Source organism: Oncorhynchus keta, chromosome 1 (genome assembly GCF_023373465.1).
Source record: "Oncorhynchus keta strain PuntledgeMale-10-30-2019 chromosome 1, Oket_V2, whole genome shotgun sequence".
NCBI classification, from domain to species: domain Eukaryota; kingdom Metazoa; phylum Chordata; class Actinopteri; order Salmoniformes; family Salmonidae; genus Oncorhynchus; species Oncorhynchus keta.
Window position 1 is genome coordinate 88,404,262 of NC_068421.1, and position 20,538 is coordinate 88,424,799.

At 43.4% G+C, this 20,538-nt stretch overlaps 1 protein-coding gene across 1 annotated transcript in view; it reads left to right on the forward strand.

The window, feature by feature from the left end:
* Positions 1-5: 5 nt before the first annotated feature.
* The window catches only part of crb1 (crumbs cell polarity complex component 1), a 68,093-nt gene continuing 47,560 nt past the window's right edge, over positions 6-20,538 (forward strand). Inside the window, exons 1-5 of the mRNA XM_052464137.1 lie at positions 6-176; positions 11,785-12,030; positions 13,444-13,639; positions 16,804-16,943; positions 18,848-19,030. Coding sequence (XP_052320097.1) covers positions 95-176; positions 11,785-12,030; positions 13,444-13,639; positions 16,804-16,943; positions 18,848-19,030 — 847 coding nt within the window. The 5' untranslated portion in view covers positions 6-94. The remainder of the gene's footprint in view (positions 177-11,784; positions 12,031-13,443; positions 13,640-16,803; positions 16,944-18,847; positions 19,031-20,538) is intronic.

The following is a 20,538-nucleotide window of genomic DNA, read 5'->3' on the forward strand; positions in this document are numbered from 1 at the left end:
ACTTGAGTTCACAACAAGCACAGGCAGCACATGAGAGAGAGAGCCTACCAACATGCTTCACACAGAGCGAGCAGGATGATTTTCTATCACGAATATGGATTTATTGCGATCTACTAGGTTTCATTCACTTGCTTTCGCCTTGGTCATCTATGGTGCACTAATCATAGGGATAGATGGTAAGTAAGGGTACTTTTATTATGTATTTTTTTGGTTATACCAGTTGATAACTGTTCAATTCTCATTTCGCAGTTTTTTTAGAAGACATAGGCTGAAGTATAAAGTTTCATCTGGTGTTTGGGTTTATTGATTATGCAGGTATCCTCATTGTGTTGTCACCCTAGTCTGTGTACCCGTCTGTTTAGCTATCATTCCACTCCTTGCCACTACTTGTCGTGCTAAAAAGGTTAAGTTATATAAAATGTTTTGTATAGCGCACCTGCTGCTGCGTTTCTTCTGAAAATAATGCTGATCAGATCATCCTCCTGCTCTAATTCAAATATATTAAGGGGCCGTCTGAAAGTGTTTATGAATCCATCACAGTAGTAGCCAACAATATCTATTTTTTTTATACCTTTATTTAACTAGTTAAGAACAAATTCTTATTTTCAATGACGGCCCAGGAACAGTGGGTTAACAGCCTGTTCAGGGGCCAGAACGACAGATTTGTACCTTGTCAGTTTGGGGATTTGACAGTGTGATCCATTTGTTTTTATTTTTAATGAGTGTTAATAACAGTCCTATAACCCACTTATATAGGCATAAAAAGGTATCCATTTACATGTAGGATATCTATGTTTTTTAATTGTCCTTACAGAAATGATGCCCTCAGCTGTAAGTGTGTAGGAGATCTTAAAAGTATTTGCTTTTGGCATACCTGCCCTTTCTCTGATCAGGGGCATTCGCTACTCTCTAAACCCTGAGCTGCATGTGTCACAACAACTATTGTTAAGTAGCTGATCAGTAGACTGTTGTTTCTGATTGGATATAGTGATTCTAACTGGCATTCCTTGAATTTCAATTGGAAATGTGAGGGGTGACATCACTGCTATCTCCCAGTGTTCATGGCACATTCTGTAAGGAGCTCTGAAGCTAAAAGAGCACACAAAGACAGACCCAACAATGAGGTGCAGCGTAAGCCCCCACGGGGGGCGGGCATATTCTATGTCTCCAATACTCCTAAGAGTGTGTTTGAGTCTGTGTGTGGGTCTGTGTGTGAGTCTGTGTGTGCATGTGAGCAGCGCTTGTGTGTGTGTGCTCGTGCATGCTTGTTCTGTTATCACTACTGAAACAAGCAAACACACCAGCCTGTGTGTGCATCAGTCAGTCTGTGAAAGAGAGGCCGGTCAGATCTTCCTTCCACATGTGCTGCAAAAATGAAAGGGCCTTTCTACAAGAGATAGCACTGAACAAAGAGCTATACCGCCATTAGCATATGAAAGAGGCCTTACATGCTGTGGGAGGGGATGTTTGGTTGGCTGGCGCTACGTTTTGAATGCACCATTAGTCAACAGGCTTTTGGTTGAATCTTAAGGTACTGATATGCCTCACAGGAAGACCTCTTGGTCTTATAAAGGGACTGTGGTGTCTTAAATGAATGCCATGCAAACAGTTATTCTGTTTTCAAAAAAGTATTTCCTGATTAATTGATTGATTAAAAGGCATCTCCGTCAACAACCTGTTGGTGTTGGCAAGGCCAGGATGTTTGGCTGCAGTTGGCAGCCTTGACGGTGTGTGTCCCCCAATGGGACGTCAGTTCAACGTCTAGTTTTTAGTTTACATTTGGTTGAGTTGTCAACTAACATGAATCCAATGTAAAATCATAAACAAATTTCACAATGTCATTGGATTTAGGTTAAACGTTGGGTGAAAAAAAAACATTGAATTTCACATTCATTTTTTGTTGTTGGAATGACGTGGTTTCATCCAGTTTTTGCCCAGTGGGGATTGTGTGTGTGTGTGCGTGTGTGTGTGTGTGTGTGCATGTGTGCGTGTTTGTGTGTGTGTGCACTGGTAATGCACACTAGATGATCCCGTGTCTGATCTGCCTTGGATCTACGTACTTCCAGCTGATAGTCCATGATAGTGGACATATGGCTGGACACCCGATATTCTCCCCAGACCTTCCCCAGCCCACCTGGACACCAACCCCCAACCAGGGTCATGCTGAGATGAGGTCTAGACACTCATAAGCTGCTCTAGTGAAAATCTGGAGGCTCTCTGTGAAATTGATTGTCCTTCACAAATGATACTAAGGAGAGAGAGGATGAGTAAGCTGTGCCATTGTCCACGTGGAAAGTGTGATTGCACCACCACCGTGATTGGTCTGATTTGACCATTTTGACAGTCACTGATTGGTCTGATTTGACCATTTTGACAGTCACTCACCTTTCCAGTCAGAAATTTGACTGATCTGTTCACCTACTTTACCAATACATATCTGTAGTTCGAATGGACTGGAAGGCTAAGATTTGTGGCGCAATACATTCCTGTGTAAATTGATGTGATATACCATTATGGTTGCGTCACCTGCATAACATGGAACTCTGTAAATCCCAAACCTTCAAACAATCGTCATGCAGTGCACACCCACAACATGGCAGGCCATTCATCGTTTATGGTCATATCCAGCTTTGAGAAAGGCCCGCTGGAATGAACCAAAATGAAAACAGGTGTGCACCTCTGTGTGTTAAATGCTGTGGGTCCCTTCTTACACGCATTCCATCCATTACACGGCCTGCCACTGTTGATGATCTGATTCTGCTGGGTGGTTATGGCAACTTTGGGTTGCCATGTTTGGGGAAATCCTTGTCGTTGATATCATCCATCGTTGGTGCGTATCCTAGAGTTAGTTTTCTTATTCATCACACGCTGTTAGCGGTAAGTGCACCCGATTCAGCTGCCCTGCGCGCCATTCTGGGTGTCAGGTAGCCTAGTCGTTAGAGTGTTGGACTTGTAACCGAAAGGTTGCAAGATCAAATCCCTGAGCTGACAAGGTAAAAATCTGTAGTTCTGCCCCTGAACAAGGCAGCACTGTTCCTAGGCCGTCATTGAAAATAAGAATTGGTTCTTAACTGACTTGCCTAGTTAAATAAAGGTAAAATAAAACACATTTTTTGAACCATTTCAAATGTCTAAAGGTAGAAACTCTGCCTTCCCGGCAGGTCCGGGGGGAGCAAATCAAGTGCACTATATGCCTACCGCTAGCCAATCGGATGGCTCACATTACCATGTCTGTAGTAACGTAGTAGGCGGAAACGTCATCTACATCTAAATTTATACTGTGAGATTTAAAAAATGTGAAAACCATGACTAGAGGGCGACTGTCAATGAATACAGAAAAATCAGCTTTTTTATGAGTGAGTTCGTGTTTTTACTCAGCACTATCCACTTTCTATTTAACACTTTTTTATAATCCATAAACTGTGTGTTCTCCCTACTTCCACTTGCGCTACAACCAGCACTGCAGCTGCAATGAGTAGGAAAGGGTATCGATAGGCTTGCGTTCTTACCATTAGCCGCATGGATCTTTTTTTAATATAAAGGAATATTTCACTTTCTCCGGTCATAGGAGTAACAACATGAATTTGTGCATGAGGCAGAAATAATGTCATGCGAATTGAGTTTCGCCATCAGCTGGAAGATGGTGTCCCTTTTGGGTCAGTGTCAGCGGAGGCAAGGGAGAGCTGAGGGACGTTGAGAGGTGAACCTTCAGTCTGCTGCCCTCTCCCTCTGCTGAGACTGACCATCAGATGCAGGCATTCTCCATCAGACCAGTAAAATAAAATAAAAGCGAATGATATACATTTATACTCACTCAGCTGTGTGTTACAAATAATAAATACAACAGCTAATACCAATGTGATCATATATCCTACCTCACATGTTGAAGTATATATTTTTAAATGGTCTGAGAAAAACGACAAAGCATTGGCAGGGCAATTCAAGCAAAGCCAATATGCGGTGAGAATGTTTTGTGCCTGTAGCCTACTGAACAAACCTCATTGGTACTGTACTGTTTTTAATAGGTTCATGTTGCATAGATTTATGTGTTATTCCTTTTTGAATGGTTGATCTAAGCTTGCATTTTAACTGAGGAAGTGATTTCGACTCAAAAAAGGTTGGTGACCACTGATCTAAGGGATGAGGAGACGGAAGTGATTCATCTTTATTCTGTTACAGTATATTTCTCTGTCAGGTGTAATGTTTAGGAATGTTCTGCCTCATTTGGTAACATGTAGGATCTGGTGAGTGTTTGGTAACATGTAGGATCTGGTGAGTGTTTGGTATGATGTAGGATCTGGTGAGTGTTTGGTAACATGTAGGATCTGGTGAGTGTTTGGTAACATGTAGGATCTGGTGAGTGGTTGGTATGATGTAGGATCTGGTGAGTGTTTGGTAACATGTAGGATCTGGTGAGTGTTTGGTAACATGTAGGATCTGGTGAGTGTTTGGTAACATGTAGGATCTAGTGAGTGTTTGGTATGATGTAGGATCTGGTGAGTGTTTGGTAACATGTAGGATCTGGTGAGTGTTTGGTAACATGTAGGATCTAGTGAGTGTTTGGTAACATGTAGGATCTAGTGAGTGTTTGGAAACATGTAGGATCCGGTGAGTGTTTGGTAACATGTAGGATCTGGTGAGTGTTTTTTTGCTTACTTGAGTTTAGCATTTTGTCCAATAACAGCAATGTAGCCCCTTTCTGCTTTGGGATGTGTTGTTTATACTGTATGTACAGTCGTGGCCAAAAGTTGAGAATGACACATTTTAATTTCCACAAAGTTTGCTGCTTCAGTGACTTTAGATATTTTTATCAGATGTTACTATGGAATACTGAAGTATAATTACAAGCATTTCATAAGTGCCCAACGCTTTTATTGACAATTACATGAAGTTGATGCAAAGAGTCAATATTTGCAGTGTTGACCCTTCTTTTTAAAGACCTCTGCAATCCGCCCTGGCATGCTGTCAATTAACTTCTGGGCCACATCCTGACTGATGGCAGCCCATTCTTGCATAACCAATGCTTGGAGTCTGTCAGAATTTGTGGGGTTTTGTTTGTCCACCCGCCTCTTGAGGATTGACCACAAGTTCTCAATGGGATTAAGATCTGGGGAGTTTCCTGGTCATGGACCCAAAATATCAATGTTTTGTTCCCTTAGCCACTTATGGCCACTTATGTAAAGGTGCTCCATCATGCTGGAAAAAGGCATTGTTCATCACCAAACTGTTCCTGGATGGTTGGGAGAAGTTGCTCTCGGAGGATGTGTTGGTACCATTCTTTATTCATGGCTGTGTTCTTAGGCAAAATTGTGAGTGAGCCCACTCCATTGGCTGAGAAGCAACCCCACACATAAATGGTCTCAGGATGCTTTACTTTTGGCATGACACAGGACTGATGGTAGCGCTCACCTTGTCTTTTCTGGACAAGCTTTTTTCCGGATGCCCCAAACAATCGGAATGGGGATTCATCAGAGAAAATGACTTTACCCCAGTCTTCAGCAGTCCAATCCCTGTACCTTTTGCAGAATATCAGTCTGTCCCTGATGTTTTTCCTGGAGAGAAGTGGCTTCTTTGCTGCCCTTCTTGACACCAGGCCACCCAAGTCTTTGCCTCACTGTGCGTGCAGATGCACTCACACCTTCCATTCCTGAGCAAGCTCTGTACTGGTGGTGCCCCGATCCCGCACACGAATCAACTTTAGGAGACGGTCCTGGCGCTTGCTGAACTTTCTTTGGCGCCCTGAAGCCTTCTTCACAACAATTGAACCGCTCTCCTTGAAGTTCTTGATGATCCGATAAATGGTTGATTTAGGTGCAATCTTACTGGCAGCAATATCCTTGCCTGTGAAGCCCTTTTTGAGCAAAGCAATGATGATGGCACGTGTTTCCTTGCAGGTAACCATGGTTGACAGAGGAAGAACAATGATTCCAAGCACCACCCTCCTTTTGAAGCTTCCAGTCTGTTATTCGAACTCAATCAGCATGACCGAGTGATCTCCAGCCTTGTCCTCGTCAACACTCACACCTGTGTTAACGAGAGAATCACTGACATCTCAGCTGGTCCTTTTGTGGCAGGACTGAAATGCAATGGAAATGTTTTTGGGGGATTCAGTTCATTTGCATGGCAAAGAGGGACTTTGCAATTAATTGCAATTCATCTGATCACTCTTCATAACATTCTGGAGTATATGCAAATTGCCATCATACAAACTGAGGCAGCAGACTTTGTGAAAATGTATATTTGTGTCATTCTCAAAATTTTGGCCACGACTTTAGGAGTTAAATAAAGAGCAAGCTCATAATGGATTTATGAAATAATTTACCCCAGAATGACTCTACCTGATCTACCTCTACCTCTACCTGTGTCGACCTGGCTGTTACTTGTTAAACGTCTATTCTTGTGATAATTGAAGTAGTGTGTGATACTGTTGGAGAAGTTATGTGCCATGTGTGACTTGTCTGGATCTCATCATATGTGAGAACTCCTTCAAGACTGTTGGAAAAGCATTCAAGGTCAAGCTGGTTGAGAGAATGCCAAGAGTGTGCAAAGCTGTCATCAAGGCAAAGGGTGGCTACTGTGAAGAATCTCAAATATAAATGTATTTTCATTTGTTTAACACATTTTTGGTTACTACATGATTCCATATGTGTTATTTCATAGTTTTGATGTCTTCTATTCTACAATGTAGAAAATTATAAAAATAAAGAAAAACCCTTGAATGAGTAGATGAGTGTTTATTGGTTGAAATGGGTGCTATAGTATATACTCTAAGTCCTCCTGGAGAGCTACTGGGTGTGAAGACTTTTGCTCCATCCCTACTGTAACACCCCGAGGTACCGTAAAAATTATCTCTCCGGGAGAAGGATTGGCCATCCTTGATCTGATCTACAGTGTAAATGATACCAGTTCATCTGAATGGATGTTCTATGTTCCAGTAAGCCGGGTATTAGGAGGAGCCATTCGGTTAATTCCTCTCTCCCCTGGTAGACGTGTTGGACAAACACGTGAATGGATTAATCCACTAATTAGTATGGGAGGCAACATGTTTACAGCCAAACTAATGAACAGAACAGAAACATAGCTGTGATTGGCAGGCGTTGTGTCATTAATCTCTGCTGTGCTGTGCGATTAAGTAGATGCACAGCAGCACCGAGGCTGTACTAGGAATGAATGCATTGATAAATTACTGACTTCTGTCCGCCTGCGGTCGCCATGGCGATAAAGAGACTGCAGAAACAGAACCGTGGAATTGGTTGCCATGGAGGCCAGCTGTGATGCTTTGTGAGGCTATTAAGTTCCAAAACGTCCTTGTACCGGAGACGAGAATGGGGAGCAAGCAGGCCGCTTTTCATAGGAGGAGAGAGAGCCTTTTGTGTCATACGCTATTGGACACAATTGCTATGTGTGACAATGCAAAACTTGACTCATTGTAACACACTGCTGAGAGAATAAAATACATTAGTAGACATATGAATCCCTTCTAGTTCATCCTCACGAGTACATTTTTTAGTGGTACTGACATTTGTACAATGTAAAAGAGACAGAGAATGTATGAAAGACACCTTAAGAATAATATACAGTATATCAGAATAAGTCTGCTGTGACATATTTCAGTTTCCCCCTGAAGATCAATTGCTATTAGTTGAATCAGACATTTTAGTGCACGTCCGGAACTAAAGCCTGCACACCTTTGGCCCTCCGGGTCTGGAATGTTCCACCCATGTGCAAAAACAGAAACACACATAATGGTAGAATATGGAGAATGGACAGAGTGCATCTTCAAGACCCGAAATGTATTAAATACTTAAATGAAAAAAATAAAGGCCTTTACCATTACAAATGCAGACATAGAGGACAGAGTAAAGCCGAACCCCGACATAATTTGGGATGCTTTTAAGGGGTACATTAGGGGAATGATAATATTATACTCTGCTAAAGTTAAATCTGAGTTCAACATTTTAATTCAAGAAAAATATAAATAAATTCCTATCTTAGAAAAAGCCCTAAACATTTTTACAAGGTAAAGAAGAAAATACAATTTCAGAACTTAAGCAGGAATATGATTTTTTACTCTTGAAGACAACTACAGGTTAAGTAAGGGATAAACAGTGATGTTGTACATTACCTTGGAAATAATGGACGAGACAGCAGAGTTCATTTTTCCAAGGTAATGTACAGAATGGAAGCCTTTATCTCGTTTATACCACAATTGCCAAAGAAAACAATACTCTAAAGCACACATTTACCGGTAGAAATAACATTATTTTGTTTAAATTTTCATTTATATAAGATTACTTAGTATATAAGATACTTAGTCATCTTTTGGTTTCTAGAGACATGACCCAGTCGTTCGTTCGATTGGTTTGATATTTATGGACACGACCCAGTCATTGGTCACATAAAGTGACACCCAGTCACTAGTGCCCGATTTTGCCTGGCCTAGCTAGAAAAGTTAGCCTTCTCGTCAGGATACTCAACAACGGCACTAGGCTAGAAGCTCGCTAAATAGTTTGTTGCTAGCAAACCTGCCAATATGACAACCAAATAAAAAAATATCAGATGTTGAAAACAGCTTGTCAAACTAGAAACATGTGGGAGGATTTGACAGCATACAAAGAATAACTCATGATCTACAGAAATCCTTTAAAACTTCTTATGGCTTAGATCCCGCTAACGGGATCGATATGACAACAGCCATTGAAAGTACAGGGTGCCAAATTCAAAACAACAGAAATCTCATTATTAAAATTCCTCAAACATAGAAGTATTTTACACCATTTTAAAGATAAACTTGTTGTTAATCCCACCACAGTGTCCAATTTCAAAAAGGCTTTACGACGAAAGCACACCAAACGATTATGTCAGGTCTGCACCTAGTCACAGAAAAACACAGCCATTTTTCCAGCCAAATAGAGGAGTCACAAAAAGCAGAAATAGAGATTAAATGAATCACTAAACTTTGATGATTTTCATCAGATGACACTTATATGACTTCATGTTACACAATACATGTATGTTTTGTTCGATAAAGTTCATATTTATATACAAATATATCTGAGTTTACATTGGCGCGTTATGTTCAGTAGTTCCAAAACATCCAGGGATTTTGCAGAGAGCCACATCAATTAAGCTTTACCGAAAAAGCACACCATGCAATAATCTGAGTACAGCGCTCAGACAACAAAACAAGCCATACAGATATCCGCCATGTTGTGGAGTCAACAGAAGTCAGAAATAGCATGATAAATATTCACTTACCTTTGATGATCTTCATCCGAATGCACTCCCAGGAATCCCAGTTCCACAATAAATGTTTGATTTGTTCGATAAAGTCCATCATTTATGTCCAAATACCTCCTTTTTGTTTGCGCGTTTAGTACACAATCCAAACTCACGACGCGCGGGCAGGTCCAGGCGAAAGTTCAGACGAAAAGTCATATTACAGTTCTTAGAAACATGTCAAACGAAGTATAGAATCAATCTTTGGGATGTTTTTATCATAAATCTTCAATAATGTTCCAACCAGAGAATTCCTTTGTCTGTAGAAATGCAATGGAATGCAAGCTCACTCTCACGTGAACGCGCGTGATCAGCTCATGCCACTCTGGCAGACCTCTGACTCATTCAGCTCTCATTCCTCCTTCCTTCACAGTAGAAGCATCAAACATGAAAAACTACAAACTTCAGATTTCCCACTTCCTGGTTGGATTTTTTTCTCAGGTTTTTTCCTGCCATATGAGTTCTGTTATACACACAGACATCATTCAAACAGTTTTAGAAACTTCAGCGTGTTTTCTATCCAAATCTAACAATATGCATATATTAGCAAATGGGCCTGAGTAGCAGGCAGTTTACTCTGGGCACCTTATTCATCCAAGCTACTCAATACTGCCCCCATCCATAAGAAGTTTTAAGTGAACCACAAAAAATATGAAATACTTAATTTAATATAACAACAAACGACAAATATATAAAGATAACGTTATCCCATTACTCAACAACATGAAAGCAGATCTAACTAAATATGGGAATAATCTTCCCATAAATCTTACCGGTAGAATAAACTTCTTCAGAATGGAATGGCTCCCAAAGTTGTTGTTTTTTTGGTAGTACTAGCTACTCCACCAAATACATTCTTTAAAAAGTATACTCGGCCATAACAGACCTCATATGGGCAAATAAAACTCATAGAGTAAATCTGAGGATAGTTTTAAACTTCCAGATTTGAAATTGCATCAACTTGCCACACAAGGTTTTTAACTTGCGACCATATAGTTAAATGCACTAAAAAGGAACAATGGGAACATATTGAAGATGTGCATGCTCATCCCCAGAATATTTTCTCATATTTGTTTTCAGAGGATAGAGATATGAGGATTAACAACTCGATAGCTAAGAACACAATAACAATATGGACGAAAATGACACAAATTCTACAAGAACCAATATCACTCCCTAAAACCACACCCCAATGGAACAATCCTTGGACAGCTTTTCAGAATTCACTGATGAATTGGCCCACATGGGGCATAGAAACCGTAAATTATGTGGTAATAGGAAATACAAATATTTCCATGTCAGATTTAAAAAGCGGGTTGGACTGACCAATGTAGACATTTTCAAATATCTGCAACTTAAAAGTTTCATTTCACAAAATCTTGACCTGTAAGCAATGCTGAGGGAGTCCTATTTGACTCAGAAAAAGATATGCATATGATAGGTAAGATATACAAAACATTGCAGAGAGCATATCTAACTGACAATGTCTTAGAAATAAATATAAACTATTCGAATCAAGACTTGAAAATAACTGATATAGATGGAGGGAGTGTTGGAACATAACATGAAATTACAGTTAAAATGAATGTATGCTTAATCCAGTATAAACTAATGAATATAATGTATTATACAAGAGAAAAAATTATACAGCACAACAGCAGTCATTTCTTAAGTGTAAAACGAGTTATGGGTGGATGAATCAAATATATTATTATTTATATATAGGAAAGGTGTGGGCTACAGAGAAAAATAGAATAGTGCAATTTGTAGCCATATGGGATAGAGTGCTACAAGCACTGGGAATTTCCAGAGGATGAAGGATGAGGGGCAGTGAGGTTGTGAGACATATGTGATCTGTATGGTTGCTGTGGGAACATGTGGGTCTGACCAGGTGTGATGTCATAATGTGTAGGGTTGCTGTGGGAACATGTGGGTCTGACCAGGTGTGATGTCATAATGTGTACGGTTGCTGTGGGAACATGTGGGTCTGACCAGGTATGATGTCATAATGTGTAGGGTTGCTGTGGGAACATTTGGGTCTGAGCAGGTGTGATGTCATAATGTGTATGGTTGCTGTGGGAACATGTGGGTCTGAGCAGGTGTGATGTCATAATGTGTATGGTTGCTGTGGGAACATTTGGGTCTGAGCAGGTGTGATGTCATAATGTGAATGGTTGCTGTGGGAACATTTGGGTCTGAGCAGGTGTGATGTCATAATGTGTATGGTTGCTGTGGGAACATTTGGGTCTGAGCAGGTGTGATGTCATAATGTGTATGGTTGCTGTGGGAACATTTGGGTCTGAGCAGGTGTGATGTCATAATGTGTATGGTTGCTGTGGGAACATGTGGGTCTGAGCAGGTGTGATGTCATTGATATTTGTTGAAATGTGTGTGCGTGTATTTATTGTCTCATGTATTGTTGTTATTGTTTGAGAGGGTAAAAACATAGTCAAAAATAAACCCATCAGTCAGACAATCAATCAAAACATGACTTCCTGTCCCCAGGTGCATCCCCTCTGAAAGCGAAGTCGGCGACCCCGTTTACGGACCAGTGTTTCCCCAACCCCTGCTACAACCGGGCCATCTGCCGTAGCCGTGGTGACGGTTACTCTTGTTTCTGCGTGCCGGGGTTCCAGGGTGAGCGCTGCCAGATCGAGGTGAACGAGTGTGTGTCGCAGCCCTGCAGGAACAGAGCCACCTGCGTAGACAGGGTGGGCAGGTACGCCTGCCTCTGCAGCCCGGGGTTCACAGGTAAGAGGAGAGATGAGACGGCTCCTCCAAGGCTCTGTTCAGTAATGCACCAATAGGGAAATGGATGTACTACCTGAACATAGGTTGCAAAGGGTTCTGTTTCATTGTTAGGTGAAAAGTATGGAGAACACCTCCAAATGGTTCAGGTAAAGGGGTGCCCAATGTTACATGGGTGCAGGTTTTTGCTCCAGCCAAGCAGTAACACACTGCGTAATCAACTAGGCTTTAATTATATCTTTGATTAGTTGAATCAGGTGTGTTCCCAGTGTGTGTTCCCAGTCAAGGGATGAAGGTTGCTCACCACTGGCCCGAATGAGTGTACAATGTTGTCATCTAGTGTCAGTTTGAGCTCATTACAGTAGTCCTCAATCTAACCCTACCCTCTTCTATGCTCTCTAGCTCATACTGTATGTTTAAAAGAAGAAAAACAAACACATAATATCAGAATATCTATATCTTTTCCATACTCTATGACAGTTAGAGATAGAGAGAAATGCTAATTAAAGATAATCTGTGGGTAATCCTAGTTCTTTAGAGTATTTTAGGTAGGATAAGGTTAAATACAAGGCTACTTTCAGATGGACTAATCTTGTTAAATTTACTCTGTTTACTATTTTGCCACCCGTCCAAGGCCGAACTCTCCATCACTCTGTGTTCTGGTTTACAGTGTGATTGATTAGTGGAGTCAGCTGAGTGGAGGTTGGCTCATAATAATGGCTGGAATGGCGCGAGTGGAATGACATCAAACACATAGAAACCGTGTGACGCATAGAAACCGTGTGACGCATAGAAACCGTGTGACGCATAGAAACCGTGTGGTTGATACCATTCCACCGCTTCTGCTCCAGCCTTTACCACAAGTCCGTCCTCCCCAATTAAAGTGACACCAACCTCCTGTGTCTGGGCTTCAGAATAACATGTTAGAACATGATGATTGGTGCTTCGAACAGAAATAAACATTAACAAAACAACAACACAAGGGCTCCCGAGTGGTGCAGCGTTCAGAGGCACTGCAGTGCAAGAGGCGTCACTACAGTCCCTGATTCAAATCCAGGCTGTATCACATCTGGCCGTGATTGGGAGTCCTATAGGGCGGCGCACAATTGGCCCAGAGTTGTCCGGGTGTGGCCAGGGTAGGCCGTCATTGTAAATAAGAATTTGTTCTTAACTGACTTGCCTAGTTAAATAAAGGTAAAATAAAATGATAAATTATAAAAGAAACAGCCTCTAATATCAGTACATGATGATCAGTCAACATGAAATCATTTCATCCTCAGTATGATCCCCACAGGTACATGTTGACATTCCCCATCATGTTTCTCTAACAGACCTGTCCAGATGGTTTGGCCAATGTGTTTTATAAGACCACAGTCCATGTTACAGACCCTCTGACGGCCATGTTTGATGTTCCAGGTGCCACCTGTGAGGTCCAGATTAACGAGTGTCAATCACAGCCCTGCCTCAACAGCGGGAGTTGTCATGACTACGTCAACGGCTTCTCATGCACCTGCATGCCCGGTTTCCAGGGCGACCGCTGTGAAATCGACGTTGACGAGTGCCATCACCAGCCATGCCAAAACGGGGCCCTGTGTATTGATAGGTTGAATGGGTCAGTAGTTTGTGAGTGAGAGAGAGATTTTGTATTCATTTGTGTGGAGTAAAACAAGACACGCCTATGTAATGAGCAAGGCGTCGAAGACGTGGATGTCGATTAAGGCAGCCCCCCTCACCTCTCTGATTCAGAGGAGTTGGGTTAAATGAGGAAGACGTGGATGTTGATTAAGGCAGCCCCCCTCACCTCTCTGATTCAGAGGGGTTGGGTTAAATGAGGAAGACGTGGATGTTGATTAAGGCAGCCCCCCTCACCTCTCTGATTCAGAGGGGTTGGGTTAAATGAGGAAGACGTGGATGTTGATTAAGGCAGCCCCCCTCACCTCTCTGATTCAGAGGGGTTGGGTTAAATGAGGAAGACGTGGATGTTGATTAAGGCAGCCCCCCTCACCTCTCTGATTCAGAGGAGTTGGGTTAAATGAGGAAGACGTGGATGTTGATTAAGGCAGCCCCTCTCACCTCTCTGATTCAGAGGGGTTGGGTTAAATGAGGAAGATGTGGATGTTGATTAAGGCAGCCCCCCTCACCTCTCTGATTCAGAGGGGTTGGGTTAAATGAGGAAGATGTGGATGTTGATTAAGGAAGCACCCCTTACCTCTCTGATTCAGAGGGGTTGGGTTAAATGAGGAAGACGTGGATGTTGATTAAGGCAGCACCCCTCACCTCTCTGATTCAGAGGAGTTGGGTTAAATGAGGAAGATGTGGATGTTGATTAAGGCAGCCCCCCTCACCTCTCTGATTCAGAGGAGTTGGGTTAAATGAGGAAGAGGTGGATGTTGATTAAGGCAGCACCCCTCACCTCTCTGATTCAGAGGAGTTGGGTTAAATGAGGAAGACGTGGATGTTGATTAAGGCAGCCCCCCTCACCTCTCTGATTCAGAGGAGTTGGGTTAAATGAGGAAGATGTGGATGTTGATTAAGGAAGCACCCCTCACCTCTCTGATTCAGAGGGGTTGGGTTAAATGAGGAATACGTGGATGTTGATTAAGGCAGCACCTCTCACCTCTCTGATTCAGAGGAGTTGGGTTAAATGAGGAAGACGTGGATGTTGATTAAGGCAGCCCCCCTCACCTCTCTGATTCAGAGGGGTTGGGTTAAATGAGGAAGACGTGGATGTTGATTAAGGCAGCCCCCCTCACCTCTCTGATTCAGAGGAGTTGGGTTAAATGAGGAAGACGTGGATGTTGATTAAGGCAGCCCCCCTCACCTCTCTGATTCAGAGGGGTTGGGTTAAATGAGGAAGACGTGGATGTTGATTAAGGCAGCCCCCCTCACCTCTCTGATTCAGAGGAGTTGGGTTAAATGAGGAAGACGTGGATGTTGATTAAGGCAGCCCCCCTCACCTCTCTGATTCAGAGGGGTTGGGTTAAATGAGGAAGACGTGGATGTTGATTAAGGCAGCCCCCCTCACCTCTCTGATTCAGAGGAGTTGGGTTAAATGAGGAAGACGTGGATGTTGATTAAGGCAGCCCCCCTCACCTCTCTGATTCAGAGGGGTTGGGTTAAATGAGGAAGACGTGGATGTTGATTAAGGCAGCACCTCTCACCTCTCTGATTCAGAGGAGTTGGGTTAAATGAGGAAGACGTGGATGTTGATTAAGGCAGCACCTCTCACCTCTCTGATTCAGAGGGGTTGGGTTAAATGAGGAAGACGTGGATGTTGATTAAGGCAGCACCCCTCACCTCTCTGATTCAGAGGGGTTGGGTTAAATGAGGAAGATGTGGATGTTGATTAAGGCAGCCCCCCTCACCTCTCTGATTCAGAGGAGTTGGGTTAAATGAGGAAGACGTGGATGTTGATTAAGGCAGCCCCCCTCACCTCTCTGATTCAGAGGGGTTGGGTTAAATGAGGAAGATGTGGATGTTGATTAAGGCAGCCCCCCTCACCTCTCTGATTCAGAGGAGTTGGGTTAAATGAGGAAGACGTGGATGTTGATTAAGGCAGCCCCCCTCACCTCTCTGATTCAGAGGGGTAAGGGTTAAATGAGGAAGACGTGGATGTTGATTAAGGCAGCCCCCCTCACCTCTCTGATTCAGAGGAGTTGGGTTAAATGAGGAAGACGTGGATGTTGATTAAGGCAGCCCCCCTCACCTCTCTGATTCAGAGGGGTTGGGTTAAATGAGGAAGACGTGGATGTTGATTAAGGCAGCCCCCCTCACCTCTCTGATTCAGAGGGGTTGGGTTAAATGAGGAAGACGTGGATGTTGATTAAGGCAGCCCCCCTCACCTCTCTGATTCAGAGGAGTTGGGTTAAATGAGGAAGACGTGGATGTTGATTAAGGCAGCCCCCCTCACCTCTCTGATTCAGAGGGGTTGGGTTAAATGAGGAAGACGTGGATGTTGATTAAGGCAGCACCTCTCACCTCTCTGATTCAGAGGAGTTGGGTTAAATGAGGAAGACGTGGATGTTGATTAAGGCAGCACCTCTCACCTCTCTGATTCAGAGGAGTTGGGTTAAATGAGGAAGACGTGGATGTTGATTAAGGCAGCCCCCCTCACCTCTCTGATTCAGAGGGGTTGGGTTAAATGAGGAAGACGTGGATGTTGATTAAGGCAGCCCCTCTCACCTCTCTGATTCAGAGGGGTTGGGTTAAATGAGGAAGACGTGGATGTTGATTTAAGGCAGCACCCCTCACCTCTCTGATTCAGAGGAGTTGGGTTAAATGAGGAAGACGTGGATGTTGATTAAGGCAGCCCCCCTCACCTCTCTGATTCAGAGGGGTTGGGTTAAATGAGGAAGACGTGGATGTTGATTAAGGCAGCACCCCTCACCTCTCTGATTCAGAGGAGTTGGGTTAAATGAGGAAGACGTGGATGTTGATTAAGGCAGCCCCCCTCACCTCTCTGATTCAGAGGGGTTGGGTTAAATGAGGAAGACGTGGATGTTGATTAAGGCAGCACCTCTCACCTCTCTGATTCAGAGGGGTTGGGTTAAATGAGGAAGACGTGGATGTTGATTAAGGCAGCCCCCCTCACCTCTCTGATTCAGAGGAGTTGGGTTAAATGAGGAAGACACATTTCAGTTGAATGCATTCAGTTGTACATCTGACTAGTTATCCCCCTTTCCCATTAATGCTTGCCTGCAAAGCTTCACTTTTTATTGGAAAAGTCATTGGCACTGAAACTGCAAGATCCGTAACTGAAAATCCTTATCATTTCAGGTACAGCTGCGACTGCTCTCAGACCACCTTCACTGGGAGACACTGTGAAACTGCTGCTCCTCCATGCACGTCCCAGCCATGCCTCAACGGCGCCATCTGTGTGGAGGACGAGGGGAACTACACCTGTGACTGCTGGCCAGGTACAGTGCAGTCACACAGTCACAAGACAGAAAGAACTGTAGGCACTTCATTAGCAGTCAAGTATGAAGTCTGTTCTTGAAATGGCACCTGCAGCCCCAAGGAGGTATTTTGTATTTGTATTTATTATGGATCCCCATTAGTTCCTGCCAAGGCAGCAGCTACTCTTCCTGGTGTTTATTATGGATCCCCATTAGTTCCTGCCAAGGCAGCAGCTACTCTTCCTGGGGTTTATTATGGATCCACATTAGTTCCTGCCAAGGTAGCAGCTTCTCCTCCTGGGGTTTATTATGGATCCCCATTAGTTCCTGCCAAGGCAGCAGCTACTCTTCCTGGGGTTTATATGGATCCCCATTAGTTCCTGACAAGGTAGCAGCTACTCTTCCTGGGGTTTATATGGATCCCCATTAGTTCCTGACAAGGTAGCAGCTACTCTTCCTGGGGTTTATTATGGATCCCCATTAGTTCCTGCCAAGGCAGCAGCTACTCTTCCTGGGGTTTATTATGGATTCCCATTAGTTCCTGCCAAGGCAGCAGCTACTATTCCTGGGGTTTATATGGATCCCGATTAGTTCCTGCCAAGGCAGCAGCTACTCTTCCTGGGGTTTATTATGGATCCCCATTAGTTCCTGCCAAGGTAGCAGCTACTCTTCCTGGTGTTTATATGGATCCCCATTAGTTCCTGCCAAGGTAGCAGCTACTCTTCCTGGGGTTTATTATGGATCCCCATTAGTTCCTGCCAAGGCAGCAGCTACTCTTCCTGGGGTTTATTATGGATCCCCATTAGTTCCTGCCAAGGCAGCAGCTACTCTTCCTGGGGTTTGTTATGGATTCCCATTAGTTCCTGCCAAGGCAGCAGCTACTATTCCTGGGGTGTATATGGATCCCCATTAGTTCCTGCCAAGGCAGCAGCTACTCTTCCTGGGGTTTATTATGGATCCCCATTAGTTCCTGCCAAGGTAGCAGCTACTCTTCCTGGTGTTTATATGGATCCCCATTAGTTCCTGCCAAGGTAGCAGCTACTCTTCCTGGGGTTTATTATGGATCCCCATTAGTTCCTGCCAAGGCAGCAGCTACTCTTCCTGGGGTTTATTATGGATCCCCATTAGTTCCTGCCAAGGCAGCAGCTACTCTTCCTGGGGTTTATTATGGATCCCCATTTTGTTCCTGCCAAGGCAGCAGCTACTCTTCCTGGGGTTTATTATGGATCCCCATTAGTTCCTGCCAAGGGACCAGCTACTCTTCCTGGGGTTTATTATGGATCCCCATTAGTTCCTGCCAAGGCAGCAGCTACTCTTCCTGGGGTCCAGCAACATTAAGGCAGTTATATACAATAAAAAATATTACATGACATTACATTTCATAACACTTTTCACAACACATGAATTGTGTTCCCTCAGGCCATTACTCCACTATCACGTATTTACAATACAACATCCATGTGTACGTGTGTAGAGTGTGTGTCTCATCATGTGTATGTGTGTCTGTGTCTGTGTGTGTCTGTGTCTGTGTGTGTGTCTTATCATGTGTATGTGTGTCTGTGTCTGTGTCTGTGTGTGTGTCTCATCATGTGTATGTGTGTCTGTGTCTGTGTCTGTGTGTGTGTCTCGTCACAGTTTCCACTCTTCCATAAGGTGTATTTTTATCTGTTTAAAAAAGTAATCTATTTATACTGCTTGCATCAGTTACTGGCTTCCAGCCACAGCAGCTTGTGTTAATGTCCTGCCTGCGTGCCTGTGGCTAAAGTTAAAACAGTGTGTGTCTGGGTTTCAGGCCTAAAATGCACCTCTCCCACAAATGTGAGGACTATTCTTTGTTATCCTGAGAAATATAGCGAGGTGTGTGCGTATGTGTGCGTGTTGTCTAACCCCCTGTATGTCTTACATTCTGTCTGTGTCCTGCCCAGGGTTCAAGGGTCGTCAGTGTGAGGTGGATGTGAGTGAGTGCAGCAGCAACCCCTGTCTGTACAGGGGACACTGTATAGAGCTGTCCTGGCAGAGCCTGTATGGTTCAGAGCCTCTGCTTCCAGACCACTACGACCCACAGCAAGCTGCAGGCTTCATATGCAGCTGCCCACCAGGAACCACAGGTAATGTCCATTGAAACACATCATGAACCAGGAACCACAGGTAATGTCCATTGAAACACATTATGAACTAGGAACCACAGGTAATGTCCCATTGAAACACATTATGAACCAGGAACCACAGGTAATGTCCATTGAAACACATTATGAACTAGGAACCACAGGTAATGTCCCATTGAAACACATTATGAACCAGGAACCACAGGTAATGTCCATTGAAACACATTATGAACTAGGAACCACAGGTAATGTCCATTGAAACACATTATGAACTAGGAACCACAGGTAATGTCCATTGAAACACATTATGAACTAGGAACCACAGGTAATGTCCATTGAAACACATTATGAACCAGGAACCACAGGTAATGTCCATTGAAACACATTATGAACTAGGAACCACAGGCAATGTCCCATTGAAACACATTATGAACCAGGAACCACAGGTAATGTCCATTGAAACACATTATGAACTAGGAACCACAGGTAATGTCCCATTGAAACACATTATGAACCAGGAACCACAGGTAATGTCCATTGAAACACATTATGAACTAGGAACCACAGGTAATGTCCATTGAAACACATTATGAACTAGGAACCACAGGTAATGTCCCATTGAAACACATTATGAACTAGGAACCACAGGTAATGTCCCATTGAAACACATTATGAACTAGGAACCACAGGTAATGTCCCATTGAAACACATTATGAACCAGGAACCACAGGTAATGTCCATTGAAACACATTATGAACCAGGAACCACAGGTAATGTCCATTGAAACACATTATGAACCAGGAACCACAGGTAATGTCCATTGAAACACAGTATGAATGATTTCTGATCACTGTCATTACTCATCAAAGGTTAAAATGTCTGCTCGATGAGGCTAGGCACTCCCATAACAAATGAGTGCATGCTCATTTGCTAAATGCTAAAATATGACAACCATAAGTATGGATACTAGTCCAGCCTATTGTTTAGGTCACCCCCAACAACCAACGATCAACTCTGTTTCGTAACTATATGACATGCACCTGTAGCTTGGGCCGACTCACAGTTTTCACCCATTAGGAAAGGGGGGATACCTAGTCAGTTGTACAACTGAAATGTGTCTTCTGCATTTAACCCTCTGAATCAGAGAGGTGCGGAGGGCTGCCTTAATCAACATCCATGTCTTCAGCGCCCGGGGAACAGTGGGTTAACTGCCTTGCTCAGGGGCAGAACGGGGATTTGATCCAGCAACCTTTTGGTTACTGGCTAAACGCTCTATCCACTAGGCTACCATTAGCGCTCTATTCTATTCATCCGGCTGCATATGCAGTCCTGTGATCTGCCTGTAAGGCCCAGCAGGTAAGACCAGTGGCTGTGTCTATAATTGACTCCCCCAGCAGTCACCAGTGTTCACTCTGTAATTGCATTAGTGTTAATCCTGAGGATCTGGCTTCCCTGAACTACTCCCTGCAGAAGGACTCAGCACTGTGTTCAGTTGTGTATGGCTGGAGACC